At 42.9% G+C, this 25,130-nt stretch overlaps 1 protein-coding gene across 1 annotated transcript; it reads right to left on the bottom strand.

Annotated features, from left to right (window-relative positions):
- LOC310993878 (non-homologous end joining factor IFFO1-like) lies at positions 1–16,904 on the bottom strand (the record flags this gene model as incomplete). The annotated part of the gene is made up of 10 exons (XM_083982361.1): positions 1–154; positions 1,369–1,499; positions 1,626–1,727; positions 2,769–2,886; positions 3,020–3,189; positions 3,283–3,423; positions 4,233–4,328; positions 5,058–5,118; positions 14,808–15,418; positions 16,488–16,904. The coding sequence occupies 10 exons, from the start codon at positions 16,902–16,904 to the stop codon at positions 1–3; spliced, it is 2,001 nt and encodes a 666-aa protein (XP_083838487.1).
- Positions 16,905–25,130: the final 8,226 nt, after the last annotated feature.

Below are 25,130 nucleotides of genomic sequence, written 5' to 3'. Positions count from 1 at the left end.
TTAGGGTTTCCTCCAGGTGAGGGGGGGGATGGCGGCGTTGGCGTCGCAGTAGGAGTCGTTGCCCTCGGCATCGGCGGGTAGAGCCGGCTTCTTCCTCTCCTCCCTGTCGCCGTCGGTGTCGTCGACCGTCAGCGTGATGAGGGAGCCGGACTTCCTGAAGAAGAGAGGAGGAGGAGGAGAAGAAGAGGAGGAGGAGGAAGAAGGTTAACTGTCAAAGTACTTTTTGTAAACTTGTAAACCCAATTTTTACTCCACTACATTTCTATGAAGAACTCTTGTTTTGAAGTGGAGCTTTTAGTCAAGCGGGATTAATTATCTTTTTGAAAATGTGATAGATGATCATACGTACATTATTTAAAGGAATAGTTCACCAAAAAATGAAATTCGGAGTAGTTTTCAAAGTGCATCTGGAGACCCAGTAGTCCAACGAAAACTTTATATGAGAGTAATAGCGCCAGACACAAAAACGTCCATAAAACTACACAAAAACCATTTAATATTCCTCCACACTGCTCGTCCACTGCAATCCAAGTGTCCTGAAGGGATATAGTCCAGAGTTTACTGGAAACGACGTCATTTAGGACATTTTTACAGCCTAAACAGTCCTGTATTCAGACGTCAGAGCGCAATACAGGACTGTTTAGGCTGTAAAAATGTCCTAAATTACATTGTTTCGAGTAAACTCTGGACTATCTCCCTCCAGGACACTTGGATTGCAGTGGACGAGCAGTGTGGAGGAAGGATTATATGTTTTATTTTGTTGTTTTATGGATTTTTGTGTCGGGCACTATTGACTCTCATATTAAGTTTTCGTTGGACTATGAACCCCCCTCCCGGGTCTCTAGATGCACTTTGAGGAATAAAAAACTACTCCGGAGTATTCATCAGCATGAGGGTGAGTCAGTAATGACTTTCATAATGAATTTCATTTTTTGGTGAACTATTATTTTAAGAGATAAACAGATTCTTTTCAATACTGCAATACTCTTTTACTCTAGTAAAAATGTGATCAACAGTAGAACATGTCCTCCTGGTCTCACTGCAGGTGTTGTGTAGTTCCTGACTTCAGCCACCAGAGGGAGCTCAAGTTTAACTGTCTCTGCTCACAGTTTCCACAGCTGTCATGAGTGTATTTTTTGAGAGACCCTTGAGGGTTTCTGGACAGTATTTGTCACTGTCTTTGGTTCATGTATAATAAAGTTACATTTGAATAAAGCAGCTTTTTTGTTCAGTATTAAACACCAGAAAATATCACTTACAAGGTTCGTTTTGAACATAAAATGTGATGTGATGTATAATGAAATTTAAAGAATATGATTTAAAGGTTTGATTCAACTTTATTGTCACATTTGTGTGTGTGTGTGAGACCTGTCTTTGCTCTGTGTGATGAGTCTCCTGCAGGTCTCCATCTGGACGTCCAGGCCTCTCTTCATCGAACACATCTCCATGTACTCGTGCAGGTGACGGTTCATGTCGCTCTTGGCTGTGGCCAGTTCCAGCTGCAGGAAACACACACATGTTTATATTATTATCATCATCATTATTATTATTATGATGATTATTATAAGCCATCAGACACTTCATTCTCCTGTCAGACTGTGACCGTGGCGACTCCCGGGTCTCACCTCGATCTGGTCGATGGTTTCCTGGTAGTCCTTCTCTCTGGTCTTGAACAGAGACTCGGTGTCTTTAATCACCTTCTCGATGGACTCGTCCTGCTGCTGCAGCTGCTCCGTCAGAGACTGCAGGTCAGAAAACACCGGATTTACACGTTTTCTCTTTCTCACAGACTTTCTCACAGACACTGAATAATTGAATGAAGCCTATAATAATAATAAATAATGATAAAACGTGAATATTATTCTACAAAGTTGAAAATTTTTGAAGGAAAATTGATTTTTAAATGCCTTTATATGACTTTGTCCACTTCCTGATGTGTTATTCTACAGGGGCAGAGCACAGATACATTATTATACATACTGTATGCCACATTGATCAAATTACTATTTGAGAAGGGGTGGGATCACTCCTTTTGGAATATGTGTAAAGAATATAATGATCATACTTTTGTTTTTCAATTTTTGTTCTTTAACTTGCTTGATGTTATTTACAAACCATATTTTTGCCTACATGTTCGGAAAAAGTTTGCATCGCATTGAAACTCCTTTGAAAATGTGATTGTATCCATGATTATCAACAATTTTACAGCTGAAATCATTGATTCATTCCATGATGTATTGATTGGAAAAATAACTGAAAGAAAATAGCCTTTTATATAACATTTTAAATCACTCTTTTATTATTTGTTTTGACCAAAATCCTAGAAATATGGATGTAAAAATCATGTAATAGAGCTGCATGGTGTGCAAACAGCATCATAGTGTGATGACATGACCAGATATTGCAATTTAAAATTGATTATGTGATTTTTAATGGGTCTTTAATCACATCAACATGTTTCTTTGCTCTTTGCAAAATGAGAATATGAAAATGTGTGAAATTTGGTGATTTATGATCTATTTAATTGATTGAAAATTAAAGATTAGCTCTAAACATAAATGCTTCAGCAGCAGTGAAGACCCAACTCGTCCACCAGGTCAGGAAACACTGACGGTGCATTCACTGACCGTGGGAAAACTGTGGCTTTGAATTCACTTTTTGTTTTAGATTTTTAAGATCCAAGTTTATACCGTTGATTGTTTTTTATCAATCAATCAAATATTAGAGCGTGTGTGTGTGTGTGTGTGTGTGTGTGTGTGTGTGTGTACCTCTCCCTGTGTGTCCATTCCCAGTGTGTATCCAGAAAAATCATCCCACAGCAAAAGAGTTTCCTCAGTTTCCTCCCAGGCCAAACTGTCACAGTCATCCTCAAACTCGCACTCTCTTCTGGGCCGCACGCACACATGCACACGCGCACACACAAACACACACACACACACACACACACACACACACAGTTATATCAACAATGTGGGGTGTTTGTTTGTATTTCACCGTCTTTATCTTTAAATTCACTCACAGCTGGTTCAGCATCTTCTGCATCTGCTCGTTGATCTGATTGGCCGACGTGCTGCACGACTCGTCGTCTCTAGCCCCGCCCCCCTCGCTCTCGGACATGCTCAGGTCGTCTCCGTCCCGGCCGCTCTGCTTCCTGGCCCGGCGGTTCAGGGTGGACGGAGGCGTGGCCACCTGAAGGGGCGGAGTTAGTTTACCGATGAACTTAAAGAGAGTGATTGATTTTTATTGATTTATTTATCTTTTAATTGATGGCCACAGACGAACCTGAAACATCTGGATCATGTCCTCGCAGTTCCTCTGCTGGGCGACGTCACAGAGTCGAGCTGTGATGTCGATGCGGCGGCAGATGTCCATGTCGACCTTCATGGCCTTCTCCTGGATCTTACTGTCCAGGTCCGACAGGTTCTGGTGGAGAAACAAGACGTTCTCCTTCTTCTTATTATTATTATTAACATTAATTACTAAATAAATATTATTAAAGGGATAGTTCAACATTTTGGCAAATTGGCCAATTGCCATAATCCCTAGGCTTAGCAGTAGGTTCGTTACCTTAAATTGTCGGTGCAAGCTATTTTTAGAACGAGTTGATGAGTTTCCCTCATCAAACTCATCAAATACACAATCCAACAACTCCAAAACGCTCTGGTGGACAAGTTGTGACCTGCACATTCACCACGCTATGAGATAATAACGGAACAGAGTTGTTTTGGTAAATTCATGCAAAACCGCTGATGCGCGTTACCTTCAGGGACAGTTTTTCATTCAAGCAGTCTCTGTATTTGCCTCTAAAACAACTCTGTCTCGTAATGTTCTGTTATTATCTCATAGCGTGGTGAATGTGCAGGTCACAACTTGTCCACCAGAGCGTTTTGGAGTTGTTGGATTGTGTATTTGATAAGTTAGATGAGGGGAAATCAAGGAATCCCATTAGCCTCCGTAGCGTAGCTCTGAGCAGCTCACGGCTCTGCTCTGCCGTTCTAAAAATAGCTTGCACCAACAATTAAAGATAACAAACCTACTCCTCAGACTATAGGGATTATGGCAACGGGCCAATTTGCCAAAATGTTGAACTATCCCTTTAAATTTTAAATCTGATTCTAATCTGAATTTTCGGTCAGTCCATGAATGAGAATAAATTAAAGTTTTGTTCAGTTTGTGAGAAGTTTCATTAAAATGACAGAAAATAACGTGATATTTAAATGTGTGAGACTCACGTTGCTGACGAGGCCTTTGAAGAGGACGAGCTCGGCCTTCAGCTGCTTCACCCGCAGAGCCAGCTCGTCCTGACACACCTCACTCTCCTGCAGGTCCTGCACACACACACACACACATTAACACACATTAGTAACACTAGCCACTTAACGCAAAGGAATAAACTTCTGCTCTGTTGTGCAGCTGTAAATATATTCACTGTGGGAAACTGACTTTTACTTTTTTCCATTTTTACTCTCAGACTCTTAATTTCTGCTTAACTAAAATGTCGCTATTGATGTTTAGGACTTCACCTTGAAGCTGGATTGTACTTGTTGTTGAAAATATCCTATTATATGTTTGTATATTTCTATTTTATCTTCATTTTTATTGAATTATTTGCTTTGTTAATTCAAGTCTTGTGAGAGAGGGACAGATTATATATATATATATATATATATATATATATATATATATATATATATATATATATATATATATATATATATATATATATATATATATATATATATATATACATATATATATATATTGTTGAGAATTTAATTGTTTTGTTTGGTCAATCAATAAAATTAACTTATAGCAAAGTAAATACTCTTCTTTTACAGTTGCAAATGTAATCTTTTCCCTAAATAAGGACTACATTTCCTCTAAACACTGTGTTGTTTCAATCTGGGCCACATCCTCCATGTCATTCGTTGTGTTTGAGGGAAGAGGAACTCCATGTAGGTGGTAAAAATGTGATTTAAACTCTGTTTTTGTCTATTAACTAAACTAAATATAAGACAAATGTAAACAGTGTGTTAGTTGTGTTACTGTAACTTCACCTCCTCCAGCTCCGCCACCTTCTCCTGCAGGTCCACTCTGGCTGTGTACTCCTCCTCCCATCTACAAACACACACACACACACACACACACACACACACACAAAGTATTTAATAAAACATTCATGGCCTGTGGAGCCGAGCGTCCGTCTGTTCCCTCTGAGTGTTTGTGAGGTTCGTCACGTTCGTTCATAAACTCACACAGACACTTCAACAAGTCGTCTATTGGTGACGGTGACGTCCCGGCCTGTGATTGGTGGAGCTCCCCGACCTTCTTCCTCTGTGCAGCTTTAACCCTCCTGTTGTCTTTCTGGGTCAAATTGACCCAATTTGGTCCCTTCCTTCCTTCCTTCTTTCCACAATCCTTTTTCCCTCCCTCCCCCCCTCCCTCCCCCCCTTCCTTCCTTCCTCCCTCCCTCCCTCCCTTCCTTCCTTCCTTCCTTCCTTCCTTCCTTCCTTCCTTCCTTCCTTCCTTCCTTCCTTCCTTCCTTCCTTCCTTCCTCCCTCCCTCCCTCCCTTCCTTCCTTCCTTCCTTCCTTCCTTCCTCCCTCCCTTCCTTCCAGCCTTCCTTCCCCTTTATCCTCACTTCTTCTTCCTTCCTCTTTTGATCCAATTGACCCTCCATCTTTCCCTCCTTCCTTCTTTCCCTTTGTCCTTCTTTCTTTCCTTCTTTCCCTTCTTCCTTCCTTGAATGAATCTGTTCCCTCCCTCCATCTTTCTGTCCTTCCTTTTTCCCTTTCCTTCTTTCCACAATCCCTTCCTTCTTCCTTCCTTTTTGACCCAATCTGTTCCCTCCCTCCATCTATCTTTCCTTCCTTATTTCCTCCCATCTTTCCCTTTGTCCTTCCTTCTTTTCTTCCCTTCGTCCTTACTTCTTCTTCCTTTCTCTTTTGATCAATTGACCCTTCATCTTTCTTTCCCTCTTTTTCCCTTCCTTCTTTCCCTTCTTCCTCCCTTGAACGAATCTGTTCCCTCCCTCCATCTTTCTGTCCTTCCTTTTCCCTTTCCTTCTTTCCACAATCTTTTCGCTCCCTCCCTCCCTTCTTCCTTCCTTTTTGACCCAATCTGTTCCCTCCCTCCATCTATTGTCCTTCCTTTTTCCCTTCCTTCCTCCCATCTTTCCCTTTGTCCTTCCTTCCCTCCTTCCCTTCATCCTTACTTCTTCTTCCTTCCTCTTTTGATCCAATCGACTCCCCATCTTTCTTTCCTTCTTTTTCCCTTCCTTCTTTCCTCCCTTCTTCCTTCCCTTTTAAACCAATCTGTTCCCTCCCTCCATCTTTCTGTCCTTCCTTTTCCCTCTCCTTCTTTCCACAATCCTTTTTCGCTCCCTCCCTCTCTCCTTCCCTTTTAACCCAATCTGTTCTCTCCCTCCATCTATCTTTCCTTCCTTTTCCCTTCCTTCCCTCCCTCCCTCCCTCCTTCCTTCCTTCCATGACCCAGGTGGACAACAGGAGGGTTAAGACGCAGCCCACCACCGTTACCTGCCACCTCCTCCTCCTCCTCCTCCTCCTCCTCCTCCTGTGTTACTCAGCATGAGTTACATAAGGAGAGACGAGCATGTGAAGCATGTGCAGCACGAACAGCAGCAGCAGCAGCAGCCACTCAGTCGCCATGGAGAGGACATAAACAAACAGGAGACACAGGGAGAGACACTGATCTGCATCTCATTTAGGGGTTTAATCTTTAAAAACTAATGTTAACTCACAGTGATTTTAATTTAAAAAGCTGAGAAATCCTGTTTGATCATCAGTCACACTGAAACAACCTGATCCATCCAGCTGTTCAGTCTCCTGCTGCTTCAACAACATCTTTTCAGACAGTCGTCGTCCACTGTCATACTGATAAAGGCCAGTCAAAAGAAACTGGATCAAATATAAAAGCAGCAGAACCCTATTTTCTTTTTTCAAAGTCAGTCCAACTACTACATCACCCACAATGCAGTTCAGTGGAGCAAAATGTGAGATGAATAAACCGAGACATTTATCTTCTTAGATAAAACAGATGTTTTACTTTAGTTTTTTCTTTTCAGGACATCATTTGCAGTTTGCAAAAAGGTGATGAATCGCACTATTATGTTTTGTTATATGTTATTGCATTACAAAATGTTTAAAATCGCAATAATATACATTTCAGTCAATACCCTAAATTGAAAATATTCTGGGAAGAATAACTTCACTGCAATGAACAGTGGCCTTATTTATCTCCTACAAATACTGAGAAAAAACAGCAAATAAATGCATCACAGCTCAGTGGTTAAAGCCTGATCCATTAACACATATGAATCCGGTCTACATTAATAATCTGATACTTTTCTTTAGTTTTTTTGCCCATTTGTTGTTTCTGTTTCTGTTCATTTTGTCTCGTTTGTTTTGTCCTGATTGTTTATTACATTCCTGTTAATATTTCTTTCTGTTGAAAATCTGTTAAAACAGCAGAAACAACTGATGAATATGTTGAAACTGAACTAAAAACCAATAATATCACATTGCGACGTATCGTGGGGACTTGACAGAGACTCTGAGGTTAAAAAATAAATAAATAAATAAAAAATCTTGAATCATGTGCGGATGCGGAGCGAAACGTGACTCTGTGCAGATTTCTGCTGGTTACAGTGATTAGGAAACAGCAGCTGAGTGGTGATGAGGAGCATTTAGCTGGAGGAGGTGAAACTCCAGCTGAGACACAGAGAGACAGAGATAGATATCATATATAGAGAGGAGGGGGGAGGAGGGAGGAGGGGAGGAGGGGGGTCACAGTGAGCGAGCTGACGTCCTTGTGGCTCCGAGCATCTGATGGGTTTGTCAGTCTCCACACGTGGCTCTGCAGAGACGCTCGCACTTCACTGCACAATGATGCAAACGCTCCTTAAACTGTATAATAACGGAGTCAGAAAGAATATCTCCATGGAGATAAGAGAGCAGATCTCATCCCTGCAGCCAAACAGCCGCACTGTGACAACTCAATTTGGGATTTTTGTTTTTTTATTTTTTATTTTCTTCTGCGCTCGTGAGGATTTAACCCTCCTGTTGTCTTTCTGGGTCAAACTGACCCAATCTGGTCCCTTCCTTCTTTCCACAATCCATCCTTCCTTCCTCGTCCTCACTTCTTCTTCCTTCCTCTTTTGATCCAATTGACCCTCCATCTTTCCCTCCTTCCTTCTTTCCTCCCTTCTATCCCTTTGTCCTTCCTTCCTTCTTTCCCTTCGTCCTCACTTCTTCTTCCTTCCTTCCTCTTTTGATCCAACTGACCCTCCATCTTTCTTTCCTTCTTTTTCCCTTCCTTCTTCCTTCCTTGAACGAATCTGTTCCCTCCCTCCATCTTTCTGTCCTTCCTTTCCCCCTTTCCTTCTTTCCACAATCCTTTTTCGCTCCCTCCCTTCCTTCATTCCTTCCTTCTCCCTTCCTTTTTGACCCAATCTGTTCCCTTCCCTCCCTCCATCTATCTTTCCTTCCTTTTTCCCTTTGTCCTTTCTGCCTTCCTTCCTTCCCTCCCTTCTTCCTTCCTTCCCTTCGTCCTCACTTCTTCTTCCTTCCTCTTTTGATCCAATTGACCCTCCATCTTTCCCTCCTTCCTTCTTTCCTTCCTTCCTTCCTTCCTTCCTTCCTTCCTTCCTTCCTTCCTTCCTTCCTTCCTTCCTTCCTTCCCTTCGTCCTCACTTCTTCTTCCTTCCTCTTTTGATCCAATTGACCCTCCATCTTTCTTTCCTTCTTTTCCCCTTCCTTCTTCCTTCTTTGAACGAATCTGTTCCCTCCCTCCATCTTTCTGTCCTTCCTTTTCCCTTTTTCCTTCTTTCCACAATCCTTTTTCGCTCCCTCCCTCCCTTCCTTCCTTCTCCCTCCCTTTTTGACCCAATCTGTTCCCTCCCCTCCCTCCATCTATCTTTCCTCCCTTTTTCCCTTCCTTCCTTCTTTCCTCCCATCTTTCCCTTTGTCCTTTCTGCCTTCCTTCCTTCCTTCCCTCCCTCCTTCCTTCTTTCCTTCCTTGACCCAGGTGGACAACAGGAGTGTTAACGGCTCTGCAGAAACCTACCTTCCTTCCTTCCTTCCTTCCTTCCTTCCTTCCTTCCTTCCTTCCTTCCTTCCTTCCTTCCTTCCTTCCTTCCTTCCTTCCAGCCTTCCTTCCAGCCTTCCTTCCCTTCGTCCTCACTTCTTCTTACTTCCTCTTTTGATCCGATTGACCCTCCATCTTTCTTTCCTTCTTTTCCCTTCCTTCTTTCCCTTCTTCCTTCCTTGAACGAATCTGTTCCCTCCCTCCATCTTTCTGTCCTTCCTTTTCCTTTCTTTTCCTTTCCTTCCTTGCCCCAGGTGGACAACAGGAGTGTTACAGTAACGGCTCTGCAGAAACAGATGAAAGATGAACTGGTGCCAGATGAACCTCATCACCTCCACATCAGAGCTGGATGATGATGAAGATGATGAAGATGATGATGATGAAGATGAAGATGATGCTCTTGTGGCTGAACAGGATGAGAAACGTTTCCCAGAAGCCGGGAGGTTATTACAGCAGCAGATCGATGTCGGTCCGTCCACAGACTTTTGTCCAAATGAAGCCTGAAATGAACTCGACTGAACTGAACTGAACTGTGGCGCTGTGTGTGTGTGTGTGTGTGTGTGTGTGTGTGTGTGTGTGTGTGTGTGTGTGTGTGTGTGTGTGTGTGTGTGTGTGTGTGTGTGTGTGTGTGTGTGTGTGTGTGTGTGTTTAGGGGGAGATAAAGATGCTAAATGGTGATGCTAAAGATGATGTCAGCGCCTGCATGGCTGACGCTGCAGAACGTCACATGGGAGGATGGTGGGATGAGGAGTCAGCAGCAAAGAGTTTAGTAATAACGAGAGAGAAACAGAAACTGAGAAAGAGAAAGAAAGAGATGAAGAGAACAAGATGAAAGAAGAGAGAACATGATGGGTGTAGAGGGAGAGATGTGAGGAGGCAGGTAGAGAGAGAGAGAGAGAGAAGAGATGATAATAATGAGTAATGAGACACAAGAGAAACACTGAGGGTAAAAGACAAGATGGAGAGAAGACAGAGGAGGTAAAGATGGCAGCCTGGGTGACATCACTGTTGGCGGTCACAGGCCGGTGCTGCATTGCAGGCAGGAGGACAAAACCCAAAAGGGAGGAGGAGGAGGAGGACGAGGGGGAAAGAAGGAAGGAGAGAGGAGAGAAAGACAAAAAAGAAGAGGAGCAAGACGGAGGAAGAGATGGAGAGCGACAGTGTGAGGGAGGAAAACAACAGCGCATGTTAAGTGTCTCTCCCCAGACACCTCCCCCCTCCTCCTCCTCCTCCTCCTCCCCCTCTTCCCCTCAGACAAACACACTGACTGGTTTATTATAACCAGACTGGAAACATCACACTGGTTTGTTCTGGGAAGTGAACACTGGCAGCACACAGAGGTCACGACCTCAGTGTTATGAATTCAGAGGTTTGAACATCCTGGAGAGAGTTTATGAGCCTTTATCTGAGAGTTAAAGGAGAATTCCGGCCATTTTTGACCCCTAAATCGTTTTCCTGATGGTCACTCAGTGTTGGGGGGAGCAAAAAAACGCGACTAAAATTGATGCAGGCAAACCGAGTTACACCATGGCTAGACGACGCTAGCAATAGCCACAATGCTAACATATGGGGGCAATTCTTTCAACCACAACAAACACTCAAAAAACAATCAAATATCTATGGTACATGACTCGAATCCTTAACGAGACACCACTGAACTCATATAGTGTACAGTATAAACAGTATAAACTTTGTTTTTGCATGTAGTCACTCACCTCAGACAGCCTAACTCTGAAACATCCTGGAAAGACATTACTATCCGATTGCAGAGCGCCTGCTTTTTTTTTGCTGCAAAAAGTTCAAATTTTAGTTCTTTGTCTCCTCAGAATTATGAGTTTCTATTTCTATATCTTCATTCTGTGTCAACTTATCAACATTATTATTGTTTCTTTTCAAATTTTATCAATTTTTCAAGAGCATAGTGAACCATCTTCTTTCCCAAACACCAAAATTGGATTTTTTTTTTTGTCAGACTAGTTGGTGATAAACAGTTAAGAGTTAATCAGCTTGTTGCAGCTCTAAAAGCTCCTGAAAAACAAACAACAACCTCCAAAGTCAAACTCAAAGTTGGTTTTATGATGTTCTCATCTGGAGCCAATCAGCACTCAGGGCGCAAACGAGGCGACCAATCAGGGTCTTTGCACAGAACAACCGAGCAGACAGGAGACCGGCGGCCGGAGCTCCAACTACGCTCAAAAGTTACGCACATAAAACCTCTAACATAAACATGACGCAAAAACAAAGTGCCACAAAACTCAGTCTGACGAGACATTTCTGCTCCAGGAGGAGCGCTGATCTGAGACCAGCTTCACTCAGTTTGTGTTTGCAAAGTTTCAGTAATGTTGATGCAGCCTCCAAAATATTATGATAGAGGAAACACTGTAAATTGTATGAAGCAATGTAAAAAAAAAAAAAAGGCTGATCAGTTATCAGATTTTTCATCGTCCCTCGACTCCCTCATATTGGTATCAATATTGGCCCCAAAAATCCAATAGCGATCACGGATTAGTTCTCATTATTCATCTGTTTACTTATTTTATTTCTTCAATATCACTTGAAATGTAAGGGTTTTACCAAAGTGGACTGAGATTATGACTTAGAAATACTAGTGGGTCAATCTAAGAGTTTTATTGATACATTAAGTTTTAATTTTCACTTCTTTTTTTTTTATTAATGAATAGAAAAGAGGTTCATAGAGAGAGGACAGTTTCTAAACAGAACAATGATGATGAATGAACTCCCTCACCCACAAACTACAACACAAGTGTCGTCCCTGTTTATTTTAAATCAGATCAAACCGTCTCCTCTTCCCTGATGTTCACATTAAAGACTCTAAAATACTGTTCAACCTGCTGATGGTTTTCACACATTTCAAACGTGTAAAGAAACTGAAATGTAGGTGAGTGCAGCTGTAAACTGTAAATGAGAGAGCTGCTGCTGCTGCTGCTGCTGCTGCTGATCGATGGCTCCGAGCCTCCGTCCTGCCTCAGCAGCTCAGGGACAAAGTGGTGAGGTCAGTGTTTTCACCAGAGGACGACTGTGTGTGTGTTCATGTGGGTCAAAGCAACACACACACACACAGACACACACATCCTCTACACAGTTTACACTCACTGAACCACATAGATCACACAACTGTGCAACAATTATAATATTTAAAGCTCCTGGAAACGATTTAGTTCTTATTTATAACACTGAACACTGCACAAATAAATATATTCCCTCAGGTTAAATATGTTTATTTCTTCTTCCTATTGCTCCTTTTATCCAATCAGGTTCATTAAGTTCCTGTCAGGCTTTAATACTGATAATTATTCTTTCATAAACCATTAATCTGCTGATTATTTCCCTGATGTGTAAAGTTTCAGAAATTGCTCTTTGTAATTTCCAACAGTCAGAGGTGACGTCTTCAATTAACCCATTTAATCTAAAATGCAGTTTTAATTTCTTTTTCAAATCCATTTAAAGACGATCATCATCAATTACTGCTCTTATCATTTCAGCTTTAAACTGTAGTAGTACAAAGCTTAAAATTTCATAACCCACATTATTAAAAAAGTTCCAATATTTCAGTCAATACAGTGAGAAAACCAGAGTATGTGTCCTTTAACATTCATGTTTAAACAAACACTAGAACCTGACAAAACAAGTGCTTTTTATCAGACTGAAGCAGAAACCAGACACACCAGACACTGTGAGCATCTTTGGACAAAGTCATCTGATAGATTAATTAAAAAAAAAAATCCACTTAAAGCAAATCTTGCTGCTCAGTGATTTACAGTCTCGTCCTCAGTGATCCAACACACCCATGGGGGAGGGGGGTGGGGGGTGGGGGGAGGAGACAGTTAAGATTAAGAGAGATCTTCTTCTTCCTTGGCATAAAATATACGAGCAGTTCCCTCTGGGGTGACAGATTATCATCACCACATCATCCAACCCCCCAGTATCACTATCATGTTTCAGCTGCTCAGAGCGATCGATGGATAAAACCCTCTGAGCCAAAACACACCGAGCTACAGGAACCAGCTTAGTGCATGTTCATGGAGACGATATGAAGCTATTTTAGTTTTTTTTTTAATGTTTTATGTGTTATTCCACTTCCCTTTGCTGCTCTGTGACTGTATGTTATTGTGTATTAGCTCTGGTGTGTTGTTAGTTTCTGACACAGGTGCTGTAGCTGGTGTCAGACTGTCAGCACATCCTGTCACTGGTGCTTTTATCTTTCACAACCTGCCCTCTAAAGTCTGCACAGCTCCACAAAACACCATCCAAAGAATATTATGACCTTCAGACAGTCATCAACATCATCATCATAACAATAATAACGCAGCCTGACGCCCTGCTTTGATGCTTCTCCCCCTGTGGGGAAAACTCAACAGACCACACCAAGAGATCAGCTGCTCACAAGCTGATCAACTCATTCCAATGTTCATCACCAACTATTTTGACCATTAAATAACAAAAATGAAAGATTAAACTTGATGTTTCTACGTTCCTAAATGTGAGAGTTTGCAGTATTTCCTTGAAATGTTGGACAAAACAAGACACTGACTGATCAACGCTCTGCAAAACTGTGGAAACAATCAGTCAATATTGCAAAGAAACTAGCAGCGAGAGAAAATACCAGTCTGTAAACACCTTATTTTCCCACTGACCACTGCACCTGCTGGTTAATGTAATAAGTAGCAATGAAATTCACAGAATCCTGCAGATACAGATCAGTGGTTTAAAGAAAATAATCACAAATGCTACCTTGTCATTAAATCCTGGTTTGGATGCCACAGTGGAGGATAATGTGGTGTAATGTGCAGCAGCAGCAGCGTGGAGGAAAGTTTCCAACAAAGGCTATAGGTTCCTTATAAAGTGTTTGCCAAGTGCATGTTACTGGAAAAACTATTCTTCTAACAGTGAAACCACTTGCAGGAGAAGCTGCAGACATGAAAAACATCAACCCATCAACCCATCAATCAATCACATCAATCACTGTCAATGGGTTTGCCTGTCCACCTGCTGGCCCTGTGTTGCCCCCCAGGTAGAGGCTCATGCACCATGCAGGTCTACCTTTGCTCTTGACGTAACCAATGGAAGCCTTAAATCAACATCCACTTAGTTTTTAGTATGTTTTTATCTGTACTTGTAGTATAAGTATTTTAACCTATTTATTGCACTCACCACACTTTCTTTCTTTCTCTTTTCTTGGTGTAAAGTATGTTTGCCACCGTTACTGTTGCATATTGTGTATGTATTGTGTATGTATGTATTGCATGTACAAGGCAGTTGTTACGGTGCTACTTTCCCAAGACAAATTTCCCTTGCAAGCAGGGCCGTTGTATAGGGGAGAAAGGTGATAATAATTCTAGGGGCCCAGTGCCCAGTGGGGCCCACAAAAAAACAGTTCTCTAATCTTTGTATGACTGAATTATTCTGCATAAGACCCTGACTAATACTCATAGTAATGCTGCATTAGCATCAAAACAAAGTAGGCTAAATAAAAAATGATAATACATAAGTAGTCTAAGAAAAAAAGACAAAATAACTGGAAAAGTTAGGGGGTAGGGGCCCACTTTAATATTCTTTAAGGGGGGCCAGAATTCCTAGCAACGGCCCTGCTTGCAAGACAAATAAAGTTCATTTGATTTTGAACAACTAGAAACCATCTCCACCTGCAGAGAAGAATAGGAAGAAGCAGTGAGCCGTCCTTACCTCCTCTTGTACTCGTCCCTCTCCCTCTTCACCTTGGCCAGCACGTTGTACAGCGCCCTGATCTCCGGGGTGATGGTGTCGATCTGGACTCCGACGCCGTCCGGGTGCGTCCAGGACACGCCGGGCCCCGTGACGCTCGACTCCCTCCCGGCGCCGAACCGGCGGGTGTGGTTGAAGGACCAGATGGTCCCGGGGAGGAACCGCGGCGGAGGAGGGAGCGGGTTGTTGGTGTTGGTCCCGGTGTCGGCGGTGCAGTACTTCTCATTGATGTTCGTGATGGTTTTGAAGGCGTCGCCGCTGCTGGGGCTGAGCGCCGGGCTGACGGAGAAGCCGCCGGACGTGGTGGTGAGGTTGGAGTTTGAATCCGTGGACACCGCGAACGGGTTGAGGTTGTTCCCCCCCAGGTATTTGTTGTCGTAGAAAGGAGGAGGGTTCAGCGTGGGGGAGAGCAGGCCGCCCGGCAGGTAGGCCGAGTTGTTGGCGTTGTGCAGCGGGATGAGGCCCGGTCTGGTCGCGATGGGCCCGATGAACCCGGTCTGGACCCCCATCTCCTTGGTCAGGGGCTTCGGGTGTCCTGCATCTCCGCCGCCGCCACCGTTCTCCTCCAGGGCCTGTGTGTGGTATATTGATGTGTTGATGAAAAGAAGGAATCACCACCGCTGACACGTCTTCGCTTGTATTCAAAAAAGGAGTTTATTCTTTCAAATGTCACTCATTATCTACTCACCCTCATGTGGACTAAGAGCTGTGAGAAGTTTCAGAGTCCTCCGTTCCTTCTCTGAGTTACGGGGGGGTCCACGTAGCAGTATTTGTCCATATAATGGTTGTGAATGGATACCAACTTTCTTCGTCCAAAAAGACACACCAAAAAATATCCAAATACCTCCATGCTGCTCGTCTGTAATGTCCCTCTTGTATTGAAGCCCCGACATGAGAAATTGTTCTGAAAAAAATTAAATAAGTCTATATTTTAAGCTTGTTTGTAGCGGAAGCTCCCAGTGTCTCAGTTCACTGCTCTTCCTGATTTGCACTGACCGGCGGAACAATTTCTCATGTCAGGGCTTCAATACAAGAGGGACATTACAGACGAGCACTATGGAGGTATTTGGATGTTTGTTTTTTTTTTTTTCAACTATCTTTTTATTAAAAACAGGGTACACCCTTCAGGATGTAGTACCAGTGGATTCATGAGTTATCAGGGAGAGTTTTAAGTTTGTTTATGAAAGACATTACTGGGCTCCAGGTGGAATAAAATAGGTTTTTCGACCCTCTAGGTGTGTATTTGATCTTTTCAAGACTTAAATGGAGCATAAGGTCACTCATCCATAAGGAGGTGCTGGGTGGTTTGGGGGATTTCCAGGCAGGCAAGCAAAGTAGCAAATACTATAATGTCCTTATGCTTATTGATAATATGTTGGTCAGCTGGAACTATATTTGGATGTTTTTTGGTGTGTCTTTTTGGACGAAGAAAGTTGGTATCCATTGACAACCATTATGGACAAATACTGCTGCAGGACCCCCTTAACTCAGAGAAGGCACGGAGGACTCTGAAAATTCTCACAGCTCTTATATAGTCGACATGAGGGTGAGTAGATAATGAGTGAAATTTGAATTTTGGGTGAACTATCTATCCCTTTAAAGTAAGAAAATGAAGGTGGATAATGATAATACACTACACACCTGCTGCAGCTGCTTCTCCAGCACCTTGTTTCTGCGCTCCAGCTCGTGCACCTTGGCCAGGAAGCAGCGGAAGCGCAGGTTGAGGGTCTTCAGGACGCTGATGTTGGAGCCCAGGTCGTTGCGCAGCGCCGTGGCCGCCGGGGGCGCGCGGTGCAGCAGCGGGTTGTTGCTCAGGTGCAGGTAGGCGAGGCCGGACGGCGGCAGAGCGCCCAGGTCCAGCCCGGAGAGCCCGTCCGGCCCAAACCCGGCGTGATCCCCGAGGAAGTAGCCGGGCTCCGGGATGGCTGAGTCGATCTGGCCCCCTGTCATCATCTGGTGGTGATGGTGCTGCTGCAGCTGCGGTGCCAGAAAGCCGCTCTCCCCCAGGACCGGATTCATACTCGAGTAGGAAAATCTGAAGTGCTCGAAATCCGGCATGAACTCAGACTTCTATGGAGTCAGCTCGGAAGATAAGATAAGTCCGTATGAAATCTGATTACTGTAGAGAACCAGAACCAGAACCAGGACCAGGCCCTGCAGCCTCCTTCACAATCCTCCTCCTCCTCCTCCCCCACTGATTTCACCTTTTACGCAGAGGAGCTGTGGTGGGTCAGATGATGCGGTTCAGAGGAGGCTGAGAGGACCTGAAAACACAACACAACATCACTATAAAAACCTGCTAAACGCTGCTGGAGTCGCAGCTTCATCGATGATGGCCCCTGCAGCAAAAATTGAGATTACCGAGTTCACTTTTTTACGCAGGACTCATTTCAAGGCGACACGCACTGTCAAATAAAATCACCTTTGATTCTTACCCTTCATAATAAACCACTACTAAAAGGAGGCAAATATGTAAATAAACGCAACGAACCTGGCAGAGATGATGGTGAGAAGGAGGAGGAAACACGGAGCGTGGCGCCCGACACAGAGGTGAAATCAGTCCGAGTCGAGCTGAGGTGCAGCAGAGCTCCGGAATAAACACAAGTGGATGACTGCGGCTGTTGGTTACCGTAACGACTGTACAAGAGGAGCACACGGGCTGTTTACATCCCGTAATAACCACAGTGGAGACGCAGGTGCCTGAAGGCATTTGAATATTGGAAATAAAATAGAGTTGCTCCTCTTTATAGCAGCAAATTAATTTAAAAACATCCACATAGGCTACTTTGGATTACATTAATTGATAGGTTTAATGTTAATCGATGTAAACTCGCAGTCTCAACCCGTAAAATCTTATTGTCATTCAAGTATCCAGCGAAACTTGACAAAACAGTGCCACGTACCACGATCATGGCAAACAATAGCTTATGGACACCCCAGGCTATCATTGCTAAGTGAGCTAATGTAGGAGCCTAAATAAAGCCTGCTAAATCCAAACTTAACAATTTGCGCCCTTTTAAAGCAAACAGAAACGTTTCCTACCTTAGCTAAGTTAGCTAACTAGCTAGATAGCTGGACAGAAAAGAGAAAATCGATTCTTGTTTTTAAAGGGATAGTTCAACATTTTTGGCAAATTGGCCCATTGTGTAGTCGGTTCCGTTACCTTAATTGTCCGTGCAAGCATTAGCTGAGGCTCATGGGATTTCTTGGCTTCCCTCATCAAACTCATCAAATACACAATCCAACAACTCCAAAACGCTCTGGTGGACAAGTTGTGACCTGCACATTCACCACGCTATGAGATAATAACAGAACGTTACCAGACAGAGTTGTTTTAGAGGTAAATTCATGTAAAACCACTGATTTACGTTGCCTTCAGGGACAGTTTTTTGGCAAGCAGTCTCTGTATTTAGGCTACCTCGAAAACAACTCTGTCTCGTAACGTTGTGTTATTATCTCATAGCGTGGTGAATGTGCAGGTCACAACTTTGTCCACCAGAGCGTTTTGGAGTTGTTGGATTGTGTATTTGATGAGTTTGATGAAACCAAGAAATCCCATAAGCCTCCGTAGCGTAGCTCGAGCAGCTTGCGTCTCTGCTTCGCCGCTCTAAAAATAGCTTGCACCGACAATTAAAGGTAACAAACCCACTGTTAAGACTAGGGATTATGGCAATGGGCCAATTTGCCAAAATGTTGAACTATCCCTTTAACTATTCAAAATCGATTTTTAATAGGCTAATGTATTTTTCCCACCTTGCCCAGGTTTTGGTTCATTGCACACTCTTTCGGTTGTTGTATAGCCACTGATGTAATTACGGTACGCACTACGCAGCCGAAGAATACGTTGGTGCTACGGCAACCGGGAGGCAACAAACCGCCACAGCTACAGGTTGGCTAGGCTGACTCAGAGCGATTGATAAACGCTCTGGGCTGACTAAGTATGCGATTTGGGACACACCACAGGCTGTGACAGTAGCCTACCCACTGTAACGGTCCATTCGCACATGTGCAAACAGGCTGTTACGGAAATTGGGCAGTCACATAACCACCAGTCTAAAATGGAGCCAGTTTCATGTTTCAACCATGTGCAAAATTAATGTTTAATGCCACATCCGGATGTGTGTTCCTCTTCATTTTACCTTGTTAATACTGGACTACAACTATTCAAAGTTAATTGTTTTTGCCTTTATTTGATAGCACACAGTATAGACAGGAAAGGGGGAGGCAGAGAGATGGAATGACATGCAGGAAAGGTCTGCCCGACGCGTGATTCGAACCGGGGACGCCTGCGTTGAGGACTGTAGCCTCTACACTGCGCCACACACCGCCCCTTCAAAGTTAATTCTTGTTCTTAAAGTGTCTTACTTTCTTTCTTTTTTTCTTTTCGCATTAATAATACATGCTGTTTCTGTGTTCTCAACATATTTCTCTATAAACTACAACATGACTTCATGACAAAAATCTGACTGATCTCACAGTTTGTTTAACCCACTTTATCATACAAAGATATGCTAATATGCTAAACGGTGTCAGCTCCTATGTTGCTTGCCCTCGCCGTAAAGCTCCTGTGAGTGCTGTTGTGAGTTAAAGTTACAGCTGAACTAGACCGACACTGTTGTGATATTGTTAACAGAAATCTGCTAAAACTTTGGAAGTAAACAAAATCTTACAAACTCTCTAGGCGTGGTAACTAGGCAACAAGGGGAAGCGCAGTACGCATGCGCACCGCGTTGCCTGGTTACCACAGCAAAATAAGTAAGTCCAGGAACTTGATGATACCTGATCGAAAAAATCAAAACCTGACTGATCCAATGTGATATATTAAATTTACATGAGCCTCTGAATGAAATACATAAGAAAAAAACCTTAATAACTCTAATAAAACAGCCTTGTTCTCTGATATTACACAACTTGTTTTTATTCTCATGTAAAGCAACATAATAATGTGTTTTTGTTTGTTTGCAGATGTGAAATGAGAGTGAAAACAGAGCACACTATAGAAACAGTCACCAAATGACTAAATGAATTGTAAAATTAAATTAATCTAAAAATTCAACAGGCTAAAAAGTTTAGGCTAAATGTCAGATCACTTCAGGTTTAGTTCAAAATGAAGTCTTACAGTATGTATTCTCTTTAAATGACAGTGAAAGGTTGTTTTCTATTTCCATATTAACTAGTAGTGGTGTAACAGATTAACGTATGCAGTCTGCACTATAGTGCTTGAATGTTTAATTCTACTTTCCCATATTTTGATTTTAAAGGTTCGAAACCGACCAAAGTTCCCGAATACGTAAAGTTGATTAAACCAGCTCTGCTTTCAGAATCTACATGAAAACACTGTTTATGATATTAGTTAAAACTTTAACTTGTGACTGACTATTGTTAGTCCACTCATTTTAATGAATGTAATGAATATGAAACCCTCTTCCACTTTTGTTTTCACTCAGTCTCTTTGTCATACCACATTTTCTAAAAAACTTTTTCAGTTGTGTTTCTGCATCGGTTCTGTGTGCGCAGCAGATGGCAGTATTACCTTCTCAAAAATTACATCACTGTTTCTAATATGTTTTTTCAATAGAGCAGCTGTCAAACCAAATGAAACAGATTATTGAGAGAAATAGCTTCTTTTCTTTTTCTTTAATTGTTGTTGATGTTATGATTGATTGTGGGAAAACCGGAGCACCCGGTGAAAACCCGTTCCACCGTAATCAATAACACTCACAGTCTAACAGTGCGTTCACACCGGGCGCGAGTAAAATATTCACCTTGCTCTACTCGCTCGAGTTTGCCCGCTGCAATATTTGTTTTTATCCGCGGCATTCGTGCAAATATTTCGCTTGAGGTCAATATTTTGAACTTGCACAAACAGGCGAATTTCGCGTGTTTGCTTCATTCGCGTCGCGCCATTCACACCTCCGGCACAAATTCGCGTCTGTACATTGACTTTGTATGTAATCGTGTTGCGCGAAAAATTTGTCTCGCACCCGGTGTGAACGCACTGTAAGGCTCTTGGGGCACACTGGGAACTCACCTGGTACAGTGTGTGAAGGTTGAGTCCTTGGTGCAGTGTGTCCCAGGATGTTGTGTCACCTTAGAGCTGTGAGGTCAGAGTGTTTGAGGTCTACGGTGGCTAATAAAACTCAAGTTCTCACCCATATTGGTCAAAGGGGGGGGGGGGGGGGGGGGGGATGTGATAGTCTGGGTGTGAGGGAAGACTTGAGTTTTATTGTTTTCAGCTCTAAGGGGGAAAAAAGGATGTTCCTGGAAGGTTTTTGTCCTTCAAGCTGAATACTATCCCCCCTACATGGGATTAACTCTATTTCTACTTTTGAAGATGTTGACGATGGATTTGCCAACAGTTGGGAAGATGTTGGGGATCAAGCGGTTTCCTCTTAATTTAGCTTTTTCCAGGTTATTTTTAAAGCTACGAACAAAAGACCTTTTCAATCCTGGTTTCTTCAATTTTATGGCAAGCAGCATCATCTCAGCAGAGCCCCACTCTTCGCACAAGTCCTTGTAAATGGCCGTATGGAGCTTTAAGAAGGTTCTGCTGGTCTTACCAAAATCAATGTCCTCAACCTCGGGCCATAACTCGAAAAACAGCTCGTCCCTCATGTCGTCTGATTCGGGGGAAGGGAGAACTTTAGCTTTTTTTAGTGTCTTTTGGATAAACATCTCCAAAAGTAGCCAGAACTCCTCTACCCCATCGCCCATTGCATCCTTTGCCTCCTGGAGACCCGAGGCAAGCTCTTGTGGCTCACAGTCTTGTGTGTCTGGTTGTTCCTTTGAGCATTGGGTCTTTCGTGCTGCCCTTGGTTTGGCCTGTGGTCTTTCCGGTGACTTGGGTTGTGTTGGAGCTGACTCTGTGACCGTTGCCACAGGTGCTGCATCCTGGACTGCTACCTCTGCAGACCGTGGACTGTCCTTGTCTGTAATCTCATGTACTGTATTGGGTGTATGTTGTGTTTGTATGTCATTGGATGAAACCCACAGAGGCAAATTATCCCAATCAATGCCGTAGGGAAGGCAAACAAGCCCCTTTGTGGGCTGTAATTTTTTTGAAGGTTTGCAGGGCTTGAAGGTTTGCAGGGTGTCTGGTTGTTCCTTTGAGCATTGGGTCTTTCGTGCTGCCCTTGGTTTGGCCTGTGGTCTTTCCGGTGACTTGGGTTGTGTTGGAGCTGACTCTGCGACCGTTGCCACAGGTGCTGCATCCTGGACTGCTACCTCTGCAGACCGTGGACTGTCCTTGTCTGTAATCTCATGTACTGTATTGGGTGTATGTTGTGTTTTTATGTCATTGGGTGAAACCCACAGAGGTATATCATCCCAATCAATGCCATGGCAAACAAGCCCCTTTGTGGGCTGTAATTTTTTTGAAGGTTTGCAGGGCTTGATAGGAGGCTTCCTACCTTTTGCCAAAGGCTTGAAATCCTCAACTGTGACCTTTGGGGGCTGTAATGTTTTTGAAGGTTTGCAGGGCTTGATAGGAGGCTTCCTACCTTTTGCCAAAGGCATAAAATCCTTAATTGTGACCTTTGCGGGCTGTGGTGTTTTTGAAGGTTTGCAGGCCTTGGAAGGAGGATTCCTACCTTCTGGTACAGGTACTACATTCTCGACTGCAACCCTTATGGGTCGTGGTAGTTTTGATTTAAATGACCTGAACAGAAACGCTGTTGTTGGTTCCTTGACTTTATCCCTTGAAGTCTTCAATACTCTGTCCGTGTGAATGGTAGCTTGGGTGTTCAGCCACCAGCTCATCAGTCCTAGGCAACACACCACTTGGTTCTGGATTTCAGTGTACATAGTGGTATTTGACGTAGGAATGGGTCCTGTCTTGTGAATTCCCTGACTTGTTAAATGGGTGAAAAGAAAGTCAATAAGTCTTTGTCTAAAGACTCTGTATGCCTTCTTTTTCCCGCCGCACATGTGCTTCAATTTCCAAAACAGGCTGAGCTCATTACATTCGCCCGTCACCTCGGAAAGCAAAGAGTTAACCTTGTCCTTGAGCGCTTGGACAGAGTCACTGGTTGTTACTGTTACTGACTTAAATTTTGCATCCAGTTTTGCCACCGTATGATGGATTGAATGTCTGACAAACTGCTGTGCAAAAGTGGCCATTATGCTGTTTTTTAACTGCACGCGTGGTTGGTCTTTTTCACTTGATCGCGCAGCTCTAATTTTAGTCATTAACAAAGCAATGTCATCTGAAGCATTGTTTATGTCCCATATAGCTTCGAACAGCAGCTTCTCCCTTTTCAACGGTGGCATACAGTTCAGGAGAGGGTCGTTGATTTCATATGCTTCCTTTTCCATTATTTCCAGCAGCCACACTTTGATTTTTTCTTCCTCGGGTTCGTTGGCTGATTGATCCGTCCTTTTGATTTCGTCCTGGTCTTTGGTCGTTTTATGCCAGTGAGTCATAAATGGGAGATAGACTTCCATCACCCTGTCCTTTAGGAGAAATAAAACCTTACAGACCTGAGTGGCCATGGTATTCAGCGTACACGGGGGAACGACATGGGTAAAAACAGGTTCTGCAGGGGAGGCACCAGAGGACAGGGCAGAGCTGACACTTTGAGCCATCTCTTCAACGATTACTCTCCTCAGGATTTTTACGATTCCATCCTTGGCTTTGTCTTCCATTTTCAGAAACTTGAAGGTCTGGGTGAGTATTTTGTCCACACAGGACAGGACTTGAACCTTAGACGGAGAATCATCATTGGTGGACCTGAGAACTGTCCACGCAGCTTTTGAAACACACATGTTGAGCTCCAAAAGCAGCACCACTAACGCAGTTTTTGTGGCACCCTCAGCTCTACCTGATTCCAACTCAAGCCACTGCTCTGCTGAAATCTTCTCGTAAAAATTGAGAATAATTTCGAGGACTTCATCCAGAACATTCGATGCGTGATTGTCATCCATGGTGATATATATATATAGTCCTATATCTATATAACTTTCTTGTCTTCGATCTAATGAGCTTTCACTAGCAACAACTGATCGACTCTGTGTCTGGAACAAGAATGAAAAACTTACAAACAAAGAGCTATTTCCTTTCATCTCCTTGTGACGTCACGGATCACAGACCACATTCTACAACGTCATCAAGTCTGGGTGCGACCATCGATTACGTCATAACTTCGGGTTCTCAACCCGGCGATCAAAGGAATTGCCGATCCTAGCAACGGTTGCTGGGCAGCAGCGGCGTTCCCTCGTCAATGTTGCCGGAAGTGAACTCAACGCGGAGTTTCGCGGCAACCTCGGAACTACGGCGACTCAGAGGGACGCAGCTCCTGTTACAGAAGCAAAGCGTTGAAAAAACACTTTTTTACTCTATTTCGATGTTCAAACATGACATGGTCCTTGAAATGTGTGAAAAACAAGTCAACCTATCACAAGTTATTCTGTTATGGTGAATCTGATGATACCTAAAGATAACTAGAAACTAAATAGGAATAAAAAGAATAAATTCATGTTTGATTTGGCAGGGCTACGGATTAATCACTGGAATAAGTTTAATTTTGCTGTTGGTGAGTTAATTCTGTGAAATGCAATTTAAAGATTCAATAGAAATGTAATAGTGTTTTGTTTTTCAGGACACTACTCGAAAAATGAAATAATGATAAGCAAATCTGATCTGTTAATAATATGGAAAAATATAACATTAAATATAAATGTGTGAGATTCATGAGTCTATAAAAAATAATCTTTTAGTGTCCCCATGCACTGTCCAGAAGTCTTATTTTTTTGGTGTCAGTTTAACTTACATCCCACCTGCTTCATAATATTCAGTTATTTCCCAAGAAACCAATTTCCTACTCTGCACCAAAATCTGTCAATGTGCAGTACAAATGAGACAGGTTTATTGTGACTCTGGCTGTGAAATACAGCAGGACACAGACAGGGGATAAATTAAAGGAAATGTGAACTTCAGATTGAACACCTGTGCTTTTGTAACCATTTGTAACTACATGTGGGTGATGTATTAACATGTTAATGTGTTTGTTTTCCTGGAGCTTGAGAATAGGTGAACTTGCGACAGCCTCTTTAGAAAACTTACATCCTGTTTACCTCTCCTAGCTTCAGTCTAAAGTTGGATAAATTAACTGCTCAATTACATTTTGGCCACCATCCCGAAAATAAATTAAATATATTGCACCAAACAACGTCACCTGTCTGGGCAAGTCGAGCAGAGCTTTATAGGAGTCTGACTGAAAACTATTCAGAGACATGCACACCAACAAACACAACAAAAACGGCATGTTTTTCCACATACTGACGACT

The sequence above is a fragment of the Trachurus trachurus genome (genome assembly GCF_905171665.1).
Source record: "Trachurus trachurus genome assembly, chromosome: 11".
Classification (NCBI taxonomy): domain Eukaryota; kingdom Metazoa; phylum Chordata; class Actinopteri; order Carangiformes; family Carangidae; genus Trachurus; species Trachurus trachurus.
The sequence above is the reverse complement of the archived record's forward strand: the minus strand, read 5'-3'. Positions and strand labels throughout refer to the sequence as shown.